Source organism: Osmia bicornis, chromosome 1 (assembly GCF_907164935.1).
Source record: "Osmia bicornis bicornis chromosome 1, iOsmBic2.1, whole genome shotgun sequence".
Lineage (NCBI taxonomy): Eukaryota > Metazoa > Arthropoda > Insecta > Hymenoptera > Megachilidae > Osmia > Osmia bicornis.
In genome coordinates, this window is record NC_060216.1 from 7,472,731 (window position 1) to 7,488,059 (window position 15,329).

The 15,329-nt window shown below is 42.2% G+C and overlaps 2 protein-coding genes across 3 annotated transcripts; one reads left to right on the forward strand and one right to left on the reverse strand.

The window, feature by feature from the left end:
- Positions 1 to 169: 169 nt before the first annotated feature.
- On the forward strand, positions 170 to 11,907 carry LOC114875426 (battenin). Of its 2 annotated transcripts, XM_029185682.2 has the most exons (9): positions 170 to 767; positions 2,706 to 3,128; positions 3,791 to 4,395; positions 6,968 to 7,128; positions 7,942 to 8,100; positions 9,197 to 9,533; positions 9,710 to 9,859; positions 9,983 to 10,123; positions 10,224 to 11,907. In XM_029185682.2, the coding sequence occupies exons 3-9, from the start codon at positions 4,210 to 4,212 to the stop codon at positions 10,362 to 10,364; spliced, it is 1,275 nt and encodes a 424-aa protein (XP_029041515.1). In that variant the 5' UTR covers positions 170 to 767; positions 2,706 to 3,128; positions 3,791 to 4,209; the 3' UTR covers positions 10,365 to 11,907. The 2 variants fall into 2 exon arrangements, with proteins under 2 accessions (XP_029041515.1, XP_029041514.1); XM_029185681.2 differs by having other exon boundaries at positions 2,706 to 4,395.
- On the reverse strand, positions 11,511 to 15,170 carry LOC114875429 (actin-like protein 6B). The gene is made up of 6 exons (XM_029185685.2): positions 15,146 to 15,170; positions 14,856 to 15,050; positions 13,831 to 14,268; positions 12,938 to 13,278; positions 12,764 to 12,859; positions 11,511 to 12,651 (listed from the first exon to the last, which is right to left on the reverse strand). The coding sequence occupies exons 1-6, from the start codon at positions 15,168 to 15,170 to the stop codon at positions 12,487 to 12,489; spliced, it is 1,260 nt and encodes a 419-aa protein (XP_029041518.1). The 3' UTR covers positions 11,511 to 12,486.
- Positions 15,171 to 15,329: the final 159 nt, after the last annotated feature.

A 15,329-nucleotide genomic window follows, 5' to 3' on the forward strand; every position in this document is an offset into this window, starting at 1 on the left:
CGGTCGTGACCCGACTGCAAGGGTCCGGTCTGGCCTGGTGGAACGGTTCGGGGGCATAGTGCGCGAACGGAATGCTTATTTGCCGAACCGACTGGAGCGTGCCGCTTGCGCCTGCGCCGCCGCACTATAACTCGCTGATTTCGTCTGGAGCTTATTTATTTCGAACCTGAAACTCGCCGCGTCAACCACGTGCTCCACGATCGCAGCTGCGAGAACCCGACAGACTGTCTTTTCCCTCTGCGATATCATCGATCGCGTTGCTTGACCCAACGCGGCCACCGTTCATTTCAAACAGAAACAGGATAAAGAGAAAGGAAAAAAGAGAACGCGGCGATAAATAGTAATTGATAAGAGAAAATAGAATTCGTAAAAAAAAATCGAGGAAACGTTCAAAGTGCTTTTGAAATTGTTTCTTTACAGAGCTACGAGTACGTCATCGGTGCATTGAACTTACTTCTAGAATCTACCACGATACCGCGTACACTCACGACCCGAACTTATCAATTTTTCCTTCGTTAGCAGAATTTAAGGGGAGTCTGTTTCAGTGTTGAGAGTGCGACAATCGGTTCGGTACCGAAGAAGAAATCACTCTTCGATCAATTTCTGTGATACAGTTCGTCAGTATCGTATTTCTGCTGTGATCTGTGATTGTGATAACGATATTTATTCTTATACGAAGACCGTTAGATTTATTCCAATATCGATCTTTTCCCGCTACGATCGCCTTTCACGTTCGCATCGATTATAGAGGAGCAACGCATCCATAGGTGAGTAGAATCTGAAAAGAAAAGAAAAAGCAGCGCACCTTTAGCATTAGCAGCTGTTTTCGTTCGTCCCACGCTTGTATTCCATGCACGACGTTTATGCGCGTCGAATGTTATCTGTTTGCCGAGAAGTTGTAATCTGACAGCGGTTCGCATCGGCTCTTGTTCCGAATGCAATCAAACACAAACTTTCAATGTTTACACCAATCGACGGCGCCTAAAACGGCACCCATGAGTCGGGCCTAAATTCGAATGACTGTTCGCGGACGTTGCAAAAGAAATTCATACGAGCACCAATTGACTCACTGGCAAGTTCACGGAACTCGTTCGTTCAAAATTTGAGGTATGCGCGTACGGTCCAAAGAGTGCAACTGCACTCGACTCCGTTGACTCTCGATTACGCCTCGAGCTACGAAAATAACTGCAACCGATCATTCCTCTGCTTTTAACTTCCTAACCGGTTACGTTTTGTCTCCGAGGAAAATCGAGAATTAAACACCGCTCCGAAAATTCGCTTCCGCGAAACGATTGATGGATCTTCTTAACCGGTTACGTTTTGTCTCCGAGAAAAATCGTGAATTAAATTCCGCTCCGAAAATTCGCTTCCGCGAAACGATCGGTGAATGAGTGGCGATGAACTGGCCAAATTCTTGGCGCTTCTTTTTCGCGATACTCGTTCGTTAGAGCAGACAGAGGTCCTAGACGAAAAAGTGGTACGACCGCGAAACAATCTCGAACTCGGTTATCGTGGAAACGGATCGCGTTCCCGGCCAACTTTCCAACAATAGCCGTTTATGATGAGCACACACTCGAGCCTAGAAACGCCATGGAGGAAAACGGACCTCTTACCGGAAGCTGTTTCCAACGGGTCGCGATAAATGACCGCTCGCGAACGAATGTACGTTAATCTCGCGCTACGACCGCGATAACGACCGCTCTCGATCGCCAGTAATATGTTATCGGGTAGCTTCAGAAGAAGTTAACGATAAATTGTGCTGAACGCGTTATATATTATACAGTTTATGAGCTGAGCGTTTTCAATGTCGAACGATAAAGCAATTGTAATAGCCTGTGTGTTGATGCACGATGTTCGTGTGAAAAACACATTATTGCACCCTGACAATTTTTTTTATATTTTTCGTCGGAAAAATGCAGTGCACGCGATGTTTCAATCGCGAGTAAAGATGAGCCGAGCATCTCGAGGTCGATGCTTCGACCGAAATAATCCTTCGATGCGCTCCTCTCCCTGGAACGAGAAACATTAACAAGGACACCGATTTAATTATAATTAAAACGCGTTTTACCAACGACGTGTTTACGTCGGAATCACCCACGAGTGCCTCCCCGTCTCCTTCCTATTTCCGCTTTATGAAAATCAACCAACGTAATTCTTTTTTTCCTTTTTCTTATCGATCAAATTGATTTATTATGTAAAAAACACGAACGGAAGCGGATCGTTTAAAACTCGCGAGATTTATTATGCGAGGATCGACGTTGAAGCGTTGGACACGTGGGCGATTTCAGTTCTTGATAGCAGCTGCAATTGCTATTTGTGCGATTCTATTTATCGAAATAACATGGTTCATTTATCTTTTTCGATTAGTACGCTACGGGGTCTGTTCCAAACGTAATGAACTGTTTTACTTAGTATTTAAGAAGCATTTAACTTAAATTGGCAACCTTGACGAAAATATAGGAATTATTGTAGTTTCTACCCTTTCTTATAGATGCGTTTAGTTGATAAGTAACGTAAGGATAATCGTCCGATAAGGAACATTATCACTAACGCGTACATGACGTAATTGGTAGTAAGAGATACGCTATCAACGAATGTTTCGTTAATTTTGGAACAGATTATATATAAATTCGCGCGATCTAGGCTGCCAGCGAATCTGCAGTTTTAATCGACACCGTCACGTGTTGACTTTCCTATTTTAACAGTTTTCCGTTGGAGTCAGCCACCGTGACCGCCGACCGATTTCCTTGAGAAAATAACGATTATCAGCCCACGCGACGAAACTCCGTGGCTCACGTGAATGAATGAAAAATCTGCTCGATCGAAAGATCCACGAAGGCATCGATCGACCGCCAGGAAGGAGAAATACCTCGGACGATCTATCGTTCCAAGATATCGTCTATCGCGTTCTATGAACCTAAATCGATGAACGGTAGCGATAACGCGCAATCGATCTCGATAAGGCTGTAGAAGGGGGAAGAAGGTGTAAAAAGCAAGAGGAAGAAGATCGAACGAGTTCAATTGTACCTGATCATCGGGAGGAGGAATTCGCACGTGAAAGCAAGAATTCGCGGCTTCGGAGCGCGCGCAGCCGAAGAAGAAGAAAGCGAGAAAGAAGTTTCTCGAAGGTTGGTTACCGCTTCGGCTACTACTGTCGGTGTTGCCCGCTCGGTGCTGACACTCGTCGTCTCGTGGAGGGAGAGATTCACGGTAAAAAGGGAGCCCGATCAGCCTGTAACATCGTCCTGAACCGAGGATATCTGTCTGTGTTCGCGTAGGTCGCGGTTCTTGTGACGTAATTGTTTTTCTTTTTTTCTTTCTTCTGCATAAATCACAGTCGATTCAGCAGTGACCAGGAGATTCTTCGAAACGTTTACTCGTCCGAACTACCGTGAACGAGATCGAAATAGCTGGGACCATAAATAGCTTGCCGATATTCTCGGGCATTCCCTTCACGCGTTTCATCGAGCCACCAACGAAGGATTTTCCATTCTCCTTTGATAAACCTTGATCCGTCGATCTCTATAGAGGGACCTTGATTTTCAAATTCGTCAAGAAAGTTCCTACCGGCGCGCTTTTCAAATTTCTTCCCTCTGACATAGTACAAGTAGATATAAATTTCTAAACGGTTCTCTTTCGATTAGAGAATCGTTGATTAGTATAATTTTATTCGAACGACGACAAAGGAAAAAGATCTTCGTAAGCGAATCGTGTTGGAAAAGAAAACGCGGCAAGCAGAGGAACAGAGAGAAGTTTCTCGAAGCTTGCTTTACCGCTGTCTCTGCTCTAGACCCGCTCGAAAAGGAGTAACACGAGCAGACAGGAAGAAGGAACAGAGGAGCAATACAAGATAGAAGGAGACATCGCTGGGAGTGCGTCATCTCTGAGGGAAAGAGGAAAAGGGATAGAAATAGCGGGAACCCTGTAACCTGGAACAGATTTAAGAGACTCACGTGCTCCATTTTGGCCCGGTTCAAAAGGAACAAGAGCCGACGAAGAGAAGGGAAAAGCGAGGGGGAAACCGAGGAAAAGGGCCTGGGAAAGCAATAACGTTGAATCGGTCTCTGAAAACTCGACTAGAGAAAGGACGAAGGAGTGAAACGACGATAGACATTGGTGCGAGTCAGAAGAGAAAGGGATTTGAATAAAGGTGAAAAAAGAAAAATAGAGAGGAAAAGGATACGCGAAGCGATACCGCTGGTTGTCAAGATGGCAAAAGGCAAATCGATACAAGAACGACGCTCGAACGATGTGTTCGACGAAGAATCGGTAGCTGTTAGATCGCGATGGCGAAATTTAGCCGCCTTCTGGGTTCTAGGACTTTGCAACAATTACGGATACGTAGTGATGCTTAGCGCAGCTCATGACATTCTTGAAAGTAAATTCGGCACCACGGTAAGTAGAATGAGGTGTATTATACCGGTTGGCGAATCAGCTTCGCTGCTAGTCGTTTCGCGATGAAAGGTTCGCAGGCAAAAGGGAACGGTTTTATGCTCGTTTTACACGCGATCATTGTTCATGGTCTCCTTTTTACCTGAATCGAACGATAAAAACGATAGCTGCTCGTGTACGTAGATCGCGCAGGTAATACTCGTAAGCAAGAATACGCGTGCAATGTTTAAAAAATGTTTAAAAAATTCATAGTCATTTTTATTCTCATCACCCTGTATATGTGGATGCAACTTTAGAGCCGCATAGAGCACGGACTAGAATTGCACGATTATAATTAACGGTACCGTAATGCCATATTCGTAGAATGTCGGACGAGTTAATCCGATCGGCCGCGTGCTGCCTCGTTTCCGGTAACGATACGCAGCGTGACGAGCAAAACGCTACTTTGATCCTGATTCTGCACGAGATAATTTTCCATTGTCTGCACCGTTGTTTCGCTTTGTTGATTTTCTTGTCGGTTGTAAATATTCTCATCGATTTCGATTGTTTCGTTGTTCGACGAACGCGTCAGATCGGTTCGTTTGTTCGCCGATCGGCGATAATCGAAAGATTGTGAAATCTACCCGCAATCGTCGAAAGTTTTCCGAGATTTTTGTGTTTGCCCGCCACGATAAACCATAAAAGAGACGAGATAATGGTGTGTTTCTATGGAACAAATAAACCAGTTCGTTCGCTGAATCATCCGATTCTATTACAAAATCGTGATTAGGTCCTCGTATCGATCGAATTCCTGATTGTCATACGATTATGCTCCAATTGCCATGGAACACCGGCTGAGCGATGGAAAAATTTGCACAAACGATCCGATCGAACTTGCTGGATACGAAACAATTTAGAACATTATGGTTATTGGTCGAATAACTCCTGGCTCCTTCTCTTTCCAACTCGTGATCAGCTGAATCAGTCTTTACAAATGTTGCGGCACATTATTGGCCGATTCACGCCCACGTCAGCGCACACTGTTTTAAATGTACTCGAGCAAACGATTTGCGACGATGAACGGACACGCGTTTCGTTTTATTCGCTGACTCGATTCGGGTCAGCCAAATAAGGAAGCGTCTTTTCGTAAACGCCTACCAATTGAACAACAATCTTGATGGACGTCGTGGCATTTATCGCGTTAATAAATAACTTCCGGCGTCATTATTAGTAAACTTAATATTTCGCAACGCCTTATTGCCGATTTGCAATACAATACCGTTAATCATATTTTGTTACGTATGAAAAGGAAGGTAAAATTGCAACTGTCGTAGATTCCACGAAGTGTACCTACACTCGTCAAAGTGTCACATCGATAGAACAACTGTCCTTTCTTCTTTGTCCGTATCCGAAATAATCATTTTATTGTCTCTAGCGTGTCATTCTTTGTGTCGCCGCGTTGTCGTGCGAATTAACTAGAGCTCCGTTATAATGAGCGATGATTACGAGCGACTGGAAACGAAGCGTCAAGTTCACGGGTATTTCGCCGTTACCGTCTCGACTTCGAGATCTTCGATAAATTTTGAACATAAAATTCGAGATAAGCTGTTTGATGATTCAATATTTACTCAAACGGAACTAAACCGCGAGTGAATTTCCTAGGAGAAAATAACTCGAATTTGATTTAATTCGAACATCTGATTAAGAGCACTACAATCGATCTAATCAATAAGAGAAAATCGTCATTCGACTAGAAAACTGTACAGTAGTAAAACGTTACACTTTAATTATTCCGCATCTCGTTTGATAGTGTTCCGCTCAATTAACGGCGTCGTTTAACGACGTTTCTCGTGATCATCTACGATCGTGATGCAAACAGAACGGAGACAAGCATTGTTGTGCAGTAGACAAAGTAGCGAAACTGCGACCAGTAGAGGCGAGGGTTAAAGGGGGAAGAAAATCGTTAAAGCAACGAACAATTAATTTAAATTACGTCTTCCAGTCGGAACAGATTCTCGTGTGCGAGAGGAATTCTCGTTATGTCATCGACAAATCTATGCATACTCTATTCGCAATCGTGTAATAGACTGCCTTCTCCCACTCACGTTCATTGGCGTACCTAAGACTAATGTCTAGGGTGCATTAGCTTCCTTAATTTTCAATATTTATTTCTATTAAAATAACAGTTTACGATTTGACGAATTTTCTATCGCTTATTCCAATAATTCCATGGGGACCAATTCGAGTTTTAGGGTGCTAGGCCCATCCTGATCCCTGACTAGTTACGCCAATGATTCCACCTCGCTTGCGAGTCTTTCAACCGCGATACGAATCGATTGCGTAAGTCGCGAACAGCCACGGAAATTAATATTCCGCTCGTTCAAGGTGGTAATGTCCGTGAAAATGGATACCAGCGTTCAATCATTTCCGCCTTGCGAACCGAATTATGGATGAATTATTGCAGACGAATAACAGGCGAGGCTGATTTTCCGGTTTTACGTAATACAGTATATTTCTGCTGTTCAGTATGGAAATGGTGCACTAATCGATCATTTTCTTTTTTTTCCCTTCGTCTTCGTTTCCGTTGTTGATTAAGGAACCTGTCATGGAATTTACGAGTAATACTACTGTCGAGCCGTTGAACACCACAGGGATGAGATCTTGCAACACTCTGTCCACTGGTGCTATATTATTGGCGGACATATTGCCCTCGTTGGCGGTGAAAATGGTCACACCGTTCCTGCCGTTTTACGTACAGTGAGTATCATTTATTTCTCCCTTTTTCCTTTGCTGTTCAATTACATTTTCGTTGCTATTTTCGTACTTCATTCATCTTTGTCAGTATAACGTTTGCGTAATCAGCCAAGATATTTGTCTGGAATTGAAAGCCAGTATACGAGCACTGAAAAACAACAATGTGATCGGTGAAAGGTCGAGAATATTGTTAAGTTCGAACCAGATAAACGGCACTGTTCGGATAACGAATGATGACAATTAGTCACTGGTAGACACGATAGGATTCCTTATTGTTTTCCAATGAATTTCACGTCGACCAGATACTCAAACATCGAACGTCGCTATATCTTATCGACGGTATCTCCGAACAGTTTAGATAATATCGTAGAGCCATGATATTTACATAGATTGTTCGAGAAGTAACGATTAAATTAGCGAGAGTGGTTGAACGATCGGTTCCTAAAAAATAAATCACAGATACCTGATCCCAGAAATTCTCAAGAAATTCAAGCATATTTCAGCTTCGAATCATTTTGAATTTTATTCGAATCGTAATAAAATTTGAAGGGATTCGAAGGATTTTCATATCCCATCGCTAGAAACGCAAACTAGAAGCATCTATTTTTCCCCATAGACAAATTTAGAAGAAGATTAACATCATATATGCTTCTCGTCGCATACATTTTCCTTCAATACGTTGCTTTCTGTGGGCGATGATAACCGCCATTACGCACGGGGGAAATGGATCATCTCCGGAGTCGTGTCCCTCCGCGGGCACGCCGCTATTTCCCGTGAATGAAAACGCTAATCGATTAATCGAATCGTTAATTACAGTGCTCGACTGGCTACCTGTGTGTTATTTTCCGCTGCAGGATTCCTCATGGTGTCGTTGAGCACTACTGAATGGCTCGCCATTATGGGCGTCGTTGTAACGTCAATCTCTTCCGGTTTGGGAGAAGTTACTCTGCTGAGTTACAGTCACCAGTACCCTAAGTAAGTATCATTATTCATTCAATTCTATAGAAAAAACGTAATTTCTCGTGAATCGTTTCATTGATCTCTTTCTGTCTTCTTTCTTAACGTCCATCGCGGGTACGCACGAATTTTCGGCATGATCTTTTTCTTTATTTTGTAATTTCATGCTCCGATTATGCACGTGGTGAACACATCGTATGTTTCGTTCATACTTTCTGTTTCATCTAGCGAACACGATAATAATTGATCACCTGTGTGCCTCTTTGATCTTACCGATGCTCCGGGATCATGGCGTGCGCGCGAGAGAGCAAAATATAAATGAGAAAATGTAGAAAAAATAAGAGAGAGAGAGAGAGAGAGAGCAGGTAAATTGAAGAAAGTAGAACAGAAAAATAAAAGGATTAAACAGATACGATGTAAAGTCTATTGATGCAGGTATTATAGAGGCAGCCGCGCACTAAGACCGCAGTATTGACATTTAGACAGTTGTTCCAGAAAAAGTAGCGATAAGATAATGCAGACGGCAGATTGGCCTTCCATCTTTCAAAGTAGAAAAACATAATAAACTGTAATAGAACTGGTACGAAAATAAGATAAAGTATAAAAAAAAAAAAGATACAATACGGGATTACTGAAAAACTCGCGAGCACGAGGTACGTCTGTACTTATGTGTAATAACTGTTAATCACAATTCGTTCCTTCCACCTTTTTGTTTTCTATTTCTCCGTCATTCTTTCTCTACTAATTATTAACAATAATTATCGTTGTAAAGAGTTCACCGAAAGTAGCTTGCGCGAATGAAATAATAACACGTGTTTCTGAAGAATATACAAGACTAGAAGAGATCTCGTTCCTTATTTTATATTTTTCTTTTTTTTTTTTATACCGTGTTGAAGTGAGAAGTTGGTTAACGAGATAAGATACTTTTGATGCTTTCAAAATGGCACACCTTGACGAATCTGTATTCCTTCCTTTAGCCGACTTGTCATGTTTGCACGGTAGATGGTTGACCTAGTCAGACAATTACACTGACAGCTGTACGCCGAATATCCGCTGTTAATCATTGTTATTGGCCGTCATTGTCATTAATTGAGAGCGATTCATTGTTTCGCAGACAAGTAATAGCGACATGGTCTTCCGGTACTGGAGGTGCCGGAATAATTGGCGCGCTATCGTATGCCGCCCTTACCACGTGGTTAAGCAACGAAGATACATTGTTACTTATGTTAATCATACCGGTCATACAAGGATTCACGTTCTGGTTGGTTCTGGTTCATCCGCCGTCGTCCAGTATACCGATCACTAAAAACGGTATCGACAGTCAAGAACACATCATTGAAGTTCCTAGGAAGAGCTTTAAAGAAAAGATCAATCTGGTACCTGGATTGTTGAAATACATGATTCCTCTCGGGCTCGTGTACTTCTTCGAATATTTCATTAACCAAGGATTGGTAATGCCTTTTTGTTTCATGCGTTTACGTAAAATATTTCTCTGCTTCTTTGATCCCTTTTTTTTTTAAATTTCTTTATTTTCTTTAACTTGCCTCTTGCATTACGAAATTATAGAGTATGAATATCTAAATTATAGAGCAGTACTCATCAATAGTGTGTAATATTAATTTTTCAGTACGAACTCATCGAATTCGATGGAATCTGGTTAACTCACGCGGCACAGTATCGTTGGCTTCAAGTGGATTATCAGATCGGTGTATTTATTTCAAGATCGTCCGTCAATCTCGTTACGATTAACAAAATCTGGATCATGGCTGTCTTACAGGTACATGTCCGATTAAAGATGTTTACTCATGCTGCGTACCATCGAATGGAAACGTACAAAAGTCTCGATTTCCATGTCAGTGTGTACATATCGTGTAAATACGATGTATCTTGTTTGTTTCAGTTTATCAACGTTATAATTCTGTTGTTCGAGACTTTGTATTATTACATCCCAAGCGTGTGGATTGTGTTCGCGTTCGTTTTATGGGAAGGCCTTCTCGGTGGTGGAGCATACGTAAATACGTTCTATCGAATGTCCACCGAGGTAACGTAGTCGTATTTTCATAAATTTATCATCAATGCTTTTCACTAGCAGAAGATGAATTATTGACACTGATATTTTTCTTTTCTTTTCTTTTTCACAGATTCCAAGAGCCGACCGAAAAATCTCTTTAGGAATCGCCACGATGGCCGACTCGATTGGAATCGCACTGGCTGGGTGGTTGTCCATGCCCGTTCACAATTCCATTTGTAGGCTGCCACAACCGACCCGATTGGGTAGCTAGGAGAAATCTAACGTATAGTATTTAACGATGATCATGTGGATAAGCATGACCATGGACCACGCCGTGAAACACAAAGAGTTATTATTTATTTACCGAATCTTCATCGATACGCGCTCACGGCAACGACAACGTTGTTAACGTAGTGTAAACGTTAACTTCGTCCATTTTTAGCGTGTGACAATAAATTTGATACCTCCGTTCGGGACTACTTCGACGCCGATAATCGGTCATCGTTAGAGAAAGGAAGAAATAAAAAAGATACGTTAGAGTCTCTTGGACTTGAATCACGAACGGATTCGGTCGAAGACGGAAACGTAGAAGAGGCGCATCGAACAACGATGTTCCAGAACGTAAATTCAATTGTCTAGGATATAAGTTTTGATCGTTTTAAGATTTATTTGGTACAAATATTTAAAAGACTAGGAACAGGATTATCTTAACAACCGATTGCGTATAGATCACGTTCGTTTCCCTGTGCGTTTCAAAACGAGCTCGAAATTCGCGACAGAGCAACGATCATGATCGATGATCATCGGTCGCGAGATAAAGACGTCTCGATCTTCGATTTCGCATTTGCCGATCAGATTCGATCGTGCTGATCGCTGAATGATGCACTCGTAAACGCGACCGCGAGTCTCTGGCTATGGCTACACGTGTATGTATGTACATGCGTTTTATACGTATTTTTAGCTGTTAGGTTTAACGTCGTGTTAACGTCGTTCGTTCGATGATAAGAACGACACCAGTATTTCTCTCTCTTTTTTTTTTGTAGTTAACGTTTTAGGTGTATTCGACGAACAAGTTCGATTTACGACACACGTTTGCCCACACGCGACACAGATTTACACACACGCATTCTTAGCCGGTCACAAGATTTCGTATAAATACACCGATAAGCAACTCGCGCCAATGATTTTCAGCGAGTTATTTTCTTTTTATTTCTTCGAGTACAGTTCCTTTGTACGAAGAAAGGACAGAAGACGAATAACTCAGCAAGCGAAATGTCAAACATTCCTCGCCAGAAAATTGTTCGAACACGCAAAAAAGTATTAATTGCAAGTAATCAAATCGCTGAAAATCTAGGATCAAGAATTTTGACGATCGTGCGTTATTCGAACGATCTGACACATTCTATGTAAAGGTCCAATCTTTCTTTCTTTCATTTTCTTTTTCTTTTTTCTAACAAAATAATTCGACTTTTCCTAAATACATATTGTATATGTGATATATCGATAATACTGTTTCCTACATTGATTGTAATATTATTATATAAATATTGTTTGCTAAGCCATAATATATATTTGTCGTTGTGGAATTGTAACTGCTCGTGACGCTTTCAAGAAACGAATTGTATAGTTGCGATTCGCGATTTTTCTCAATTATGTTCTATTGTATTTTAGTTTCCTCTTTGTTCTTTCTTTATATTTTCAAACGCAACGAATGTAAAGAAGCGTGAAACACAAGCAGGATCGATTCATTGTTTGGATAAATTGTAACATTTGTTGTGACTACGTTAGAAATAAACGCAAAATACTTTTTCAAATTTCTTGCTGTTCTCTTGCATTCTTTTACCTGATACTCGAACGAAGGTCGGCAAATTACAAGTGGAAGCGTAATTCGAGTAGCTAGGAACTGTCTTTTCAAAAGTGCACCTCATCGATTCTTCGTTTCGCATTCAAACGTTTTTAATTATCACTTCGTGCCGACACAAGCATCTTCCACGAGTATACTTTCAGAATAATACTAGGTAATTGAATTGATCGAATCAATTCCGTCTAAACCTAAACGTACCACAAGATCCTTTGATATCAGTCGCTCGTATTGTCTCGTACTAGCTATCGTACGATTGTAACCCTTCTTTGGATTTTCAAGTTCAATTTCATAGACGGTTTAGGCCATTGTTCAGTTCAAGTAATTTGTTATTTTGTTTTACAATATTCAAAAGGCTCCATACATTTCAAAATAATTTTATCCATAATCCAAAGAAGGGTTAAATATCGTTCTAAGCCCTAACGTTAAAAATCAACGTCCCCTATCATCCTATAAATGGCACATACACACGTTGGACGTTCTGTAAAAAACAATTAGAAAGAATAACTTTTGATTGTTGGCTTGCACGCGATCACGCGCATCGTTCTAGGATCAGTTTGCCCGATTCCTCGTACTCCTGTCGGGACAACCACATTTGTTGGAAGGATCCAAGGGAGCTGAGGATCGATCCTCCGATCCAGGCGCCGTAACGACGCTCGCTCGGACTGTTCGCGCTGATTATTTTCAGTCTCATACTCTGCGAAACAATATCAAACTGATAACCCTAGAATTCGAGCTGTTAGACGAAATACCATTGACTCTTCCTCCTTGAGAATTCGAAATTAACCAATCCCATTGAAAACACTCACCGGAGGTGTTTTGCTCGCTAAATCTCGATTCAGTCTTTCACTGAAGCCCTGCAGACAAGAATTGCCACCGGTGACAACCACGCTCCCGTACAGGCTCTAAATTAACAGAGATTTCATTCGATCAGCCTTTTGTCGTATTCGTTGCGTGGTCGACAGAAATAGAAAGACTCTTACGGGTCTGATATCTATGTCGCACATGCCGACGCTGGTTGTGACCAGTGGGCCAACGCCGAGGATGCTGGCGCCTACACCCTTCACGTTGCTGGGGTCGAACAGGGCTTCGGGAATCATCAGTCTCACCGAACCGAAATCGTCGTTGTATCCGGTCGGAAACTCGTAGTGTTTCATTGGCAAGGTATTGGCAACGTCTTCGTCGTACGGGCTATCGGATACTTGGAGACAGTTCATTTGAAAGTCTTGCAAGAGTTCGCGAACCATGTAGCTCAACCAGGAGGACGTTGGCTGGGGACCTGGTCTTCTCGTCCATCGTGGGGGGTCTCTCTCACGAACCACATCTGAAAAATGTTTGTTACGTTAGAAAAATGATCGGCTTTGATTGTTCGTTCGAAAGATTCACTCGTTCGAAATACAAACGAAGGATTTTATGATCGACAAAAATGAAGCTATTAATAGGAAGTTTCGCATAAAGACTTGACGACTAAAATCTAAATCTAAATTGTAATTTAAACGTTTTTTGAAGGAAATTCAAGGCCTTCGTAAGTGCACGGTATATCGGTGGAGCGCGTGCGGCAAAGGCGCACGTTGCGCGCGTTGAATGCATGCAATCAACGTATTAAGACTCAAGTGCTCTGCACACAGCGCGCGTTCATCGGGTCAAAATGTACACTGAAAGGATTAACTGCTCCCTTTTGTGTCTTAATAGCCATCGCGTTCCCTGACGCTCTAAACATTCCCTTTTTAGAGCGCGACAATACACGGTTCGCGTCAATTGAAGTCAATATTTGCATCAATACTGGGTAACTGCTAGTCGAGCTGCAATTCTCTATCCTTTGTTTGCCGAACGAGCGAGCATCGTTTATCGTTTATGAAGAATAGAGCTGATTTGCCTTTGCTGGCGACCAAGCAGGCGGGCGATAGTTCGATTTCCTTCTCCTCGAAGAATTGCCTGCATTGCATCGTGATGAAGTCACCGCCCAAAGGACTTTTCACGATTCCCTGAGTGATCACATAACCGTCGTGCACCGGAACTGCGCTCGTGTGAGTTGCACCGCTGTCGACAACCATAGCCGTCGATCTGCCGTTCGCGTATGCGGCTAAAACAGCGTTCTTGCAGATGTACATGGCCGGAACGCTGAATTTCTCGAACATCAGTTCCAACAGCTTCTCCCGTTTCAACCTGGTGTTCCATGGACATTCGGTCATCAGGATCGGGTGGTGTTCCGGAAGAGCGTGAAGACGTTGCTTGTAGGTGTACTCGGTTAGACGCTCGAACATGTCCCAGTCATCGATCATGCCGTCTTTCATCAAGCTAACTATCTCCATATCTGCTAGAAAAAATAATTGAAAAAAAAGTGTATTTTTCTGATTGAAATATTAGCCTCGGGCGAATATACCAGCAAAGTGTTAGAGCAATCACGAACGAGGAATTCAATCTCGGCATTGTGCAGAAATCAAAGTTAAGCGATGCTAACTCAGACACTCAAGTTGGTGATTCATGAAGGAATTTCGTTTGTCTTTTCTGTTAGATGGAAACCGTGAACACGTGGCGAGACTTAAAAGGCAACAGAACAGATTTATTTATCAAATTAGTAACATTCTAACTTCTATTCATTGAAGATATAAAGAAAACAACGAAAAAAGGAAATTCCTCTCGTTCAATTTGCCACGCGTTTTAGCATATTTTCGCACGGAAAAAATTTCTTCTCAATATTACTTTTATAAAATGTACTTTTGTTTATAGTTGCTGTTTTGTATTTGTACACTTTCAAAATATAGAAATATATATACCATGACACCTGCTACAGAACGTTACACATTTTTAATTAAATCATACCTCCAGGGGAAAAGAGGTGGAAAGAAGAAAAGATAATCGCATTTCTACTGATAGGATTATGCTTGAAAATCATCGTACCCTTCTTTCGTACTTGAATGGCCGTGACATCGATGTTGTAGTGCTTCTTGACGGTCTGATTGCCGTCTGGCGTTTCAATGGTGTCCTCCCATACTCCAAGGTTGGTCGGTATTTCAGCCTTCGGCGTGTCCTCACCGCCATAACCAACGCGTAGGCTCTGGTGTCCAACGTCGAAAATTATAGCACCAACCTCGTCTGCGGGTAAAAGCAAACGTTTGATGAAATTCTTCGCTCGTCCAAGTTTTTTTTCCCTCTATTTCACGATAAATGGTGTACCGTGTATCACATACCTCCGCCGTAGACACCACCGCTCATAGTATCTGAGAGGAACGGAATGTCGGCGCATGCTCAGCAACCCTGGTTCGACCTCACCAAAGGGGTCCATACTCCGTTCCCACCCCCGCACTCGTATATCGAGGATTCTGCGAGCCACCCTTGCTCCTGCATTGCTCCTTTTTGCATACTCCAATCGAC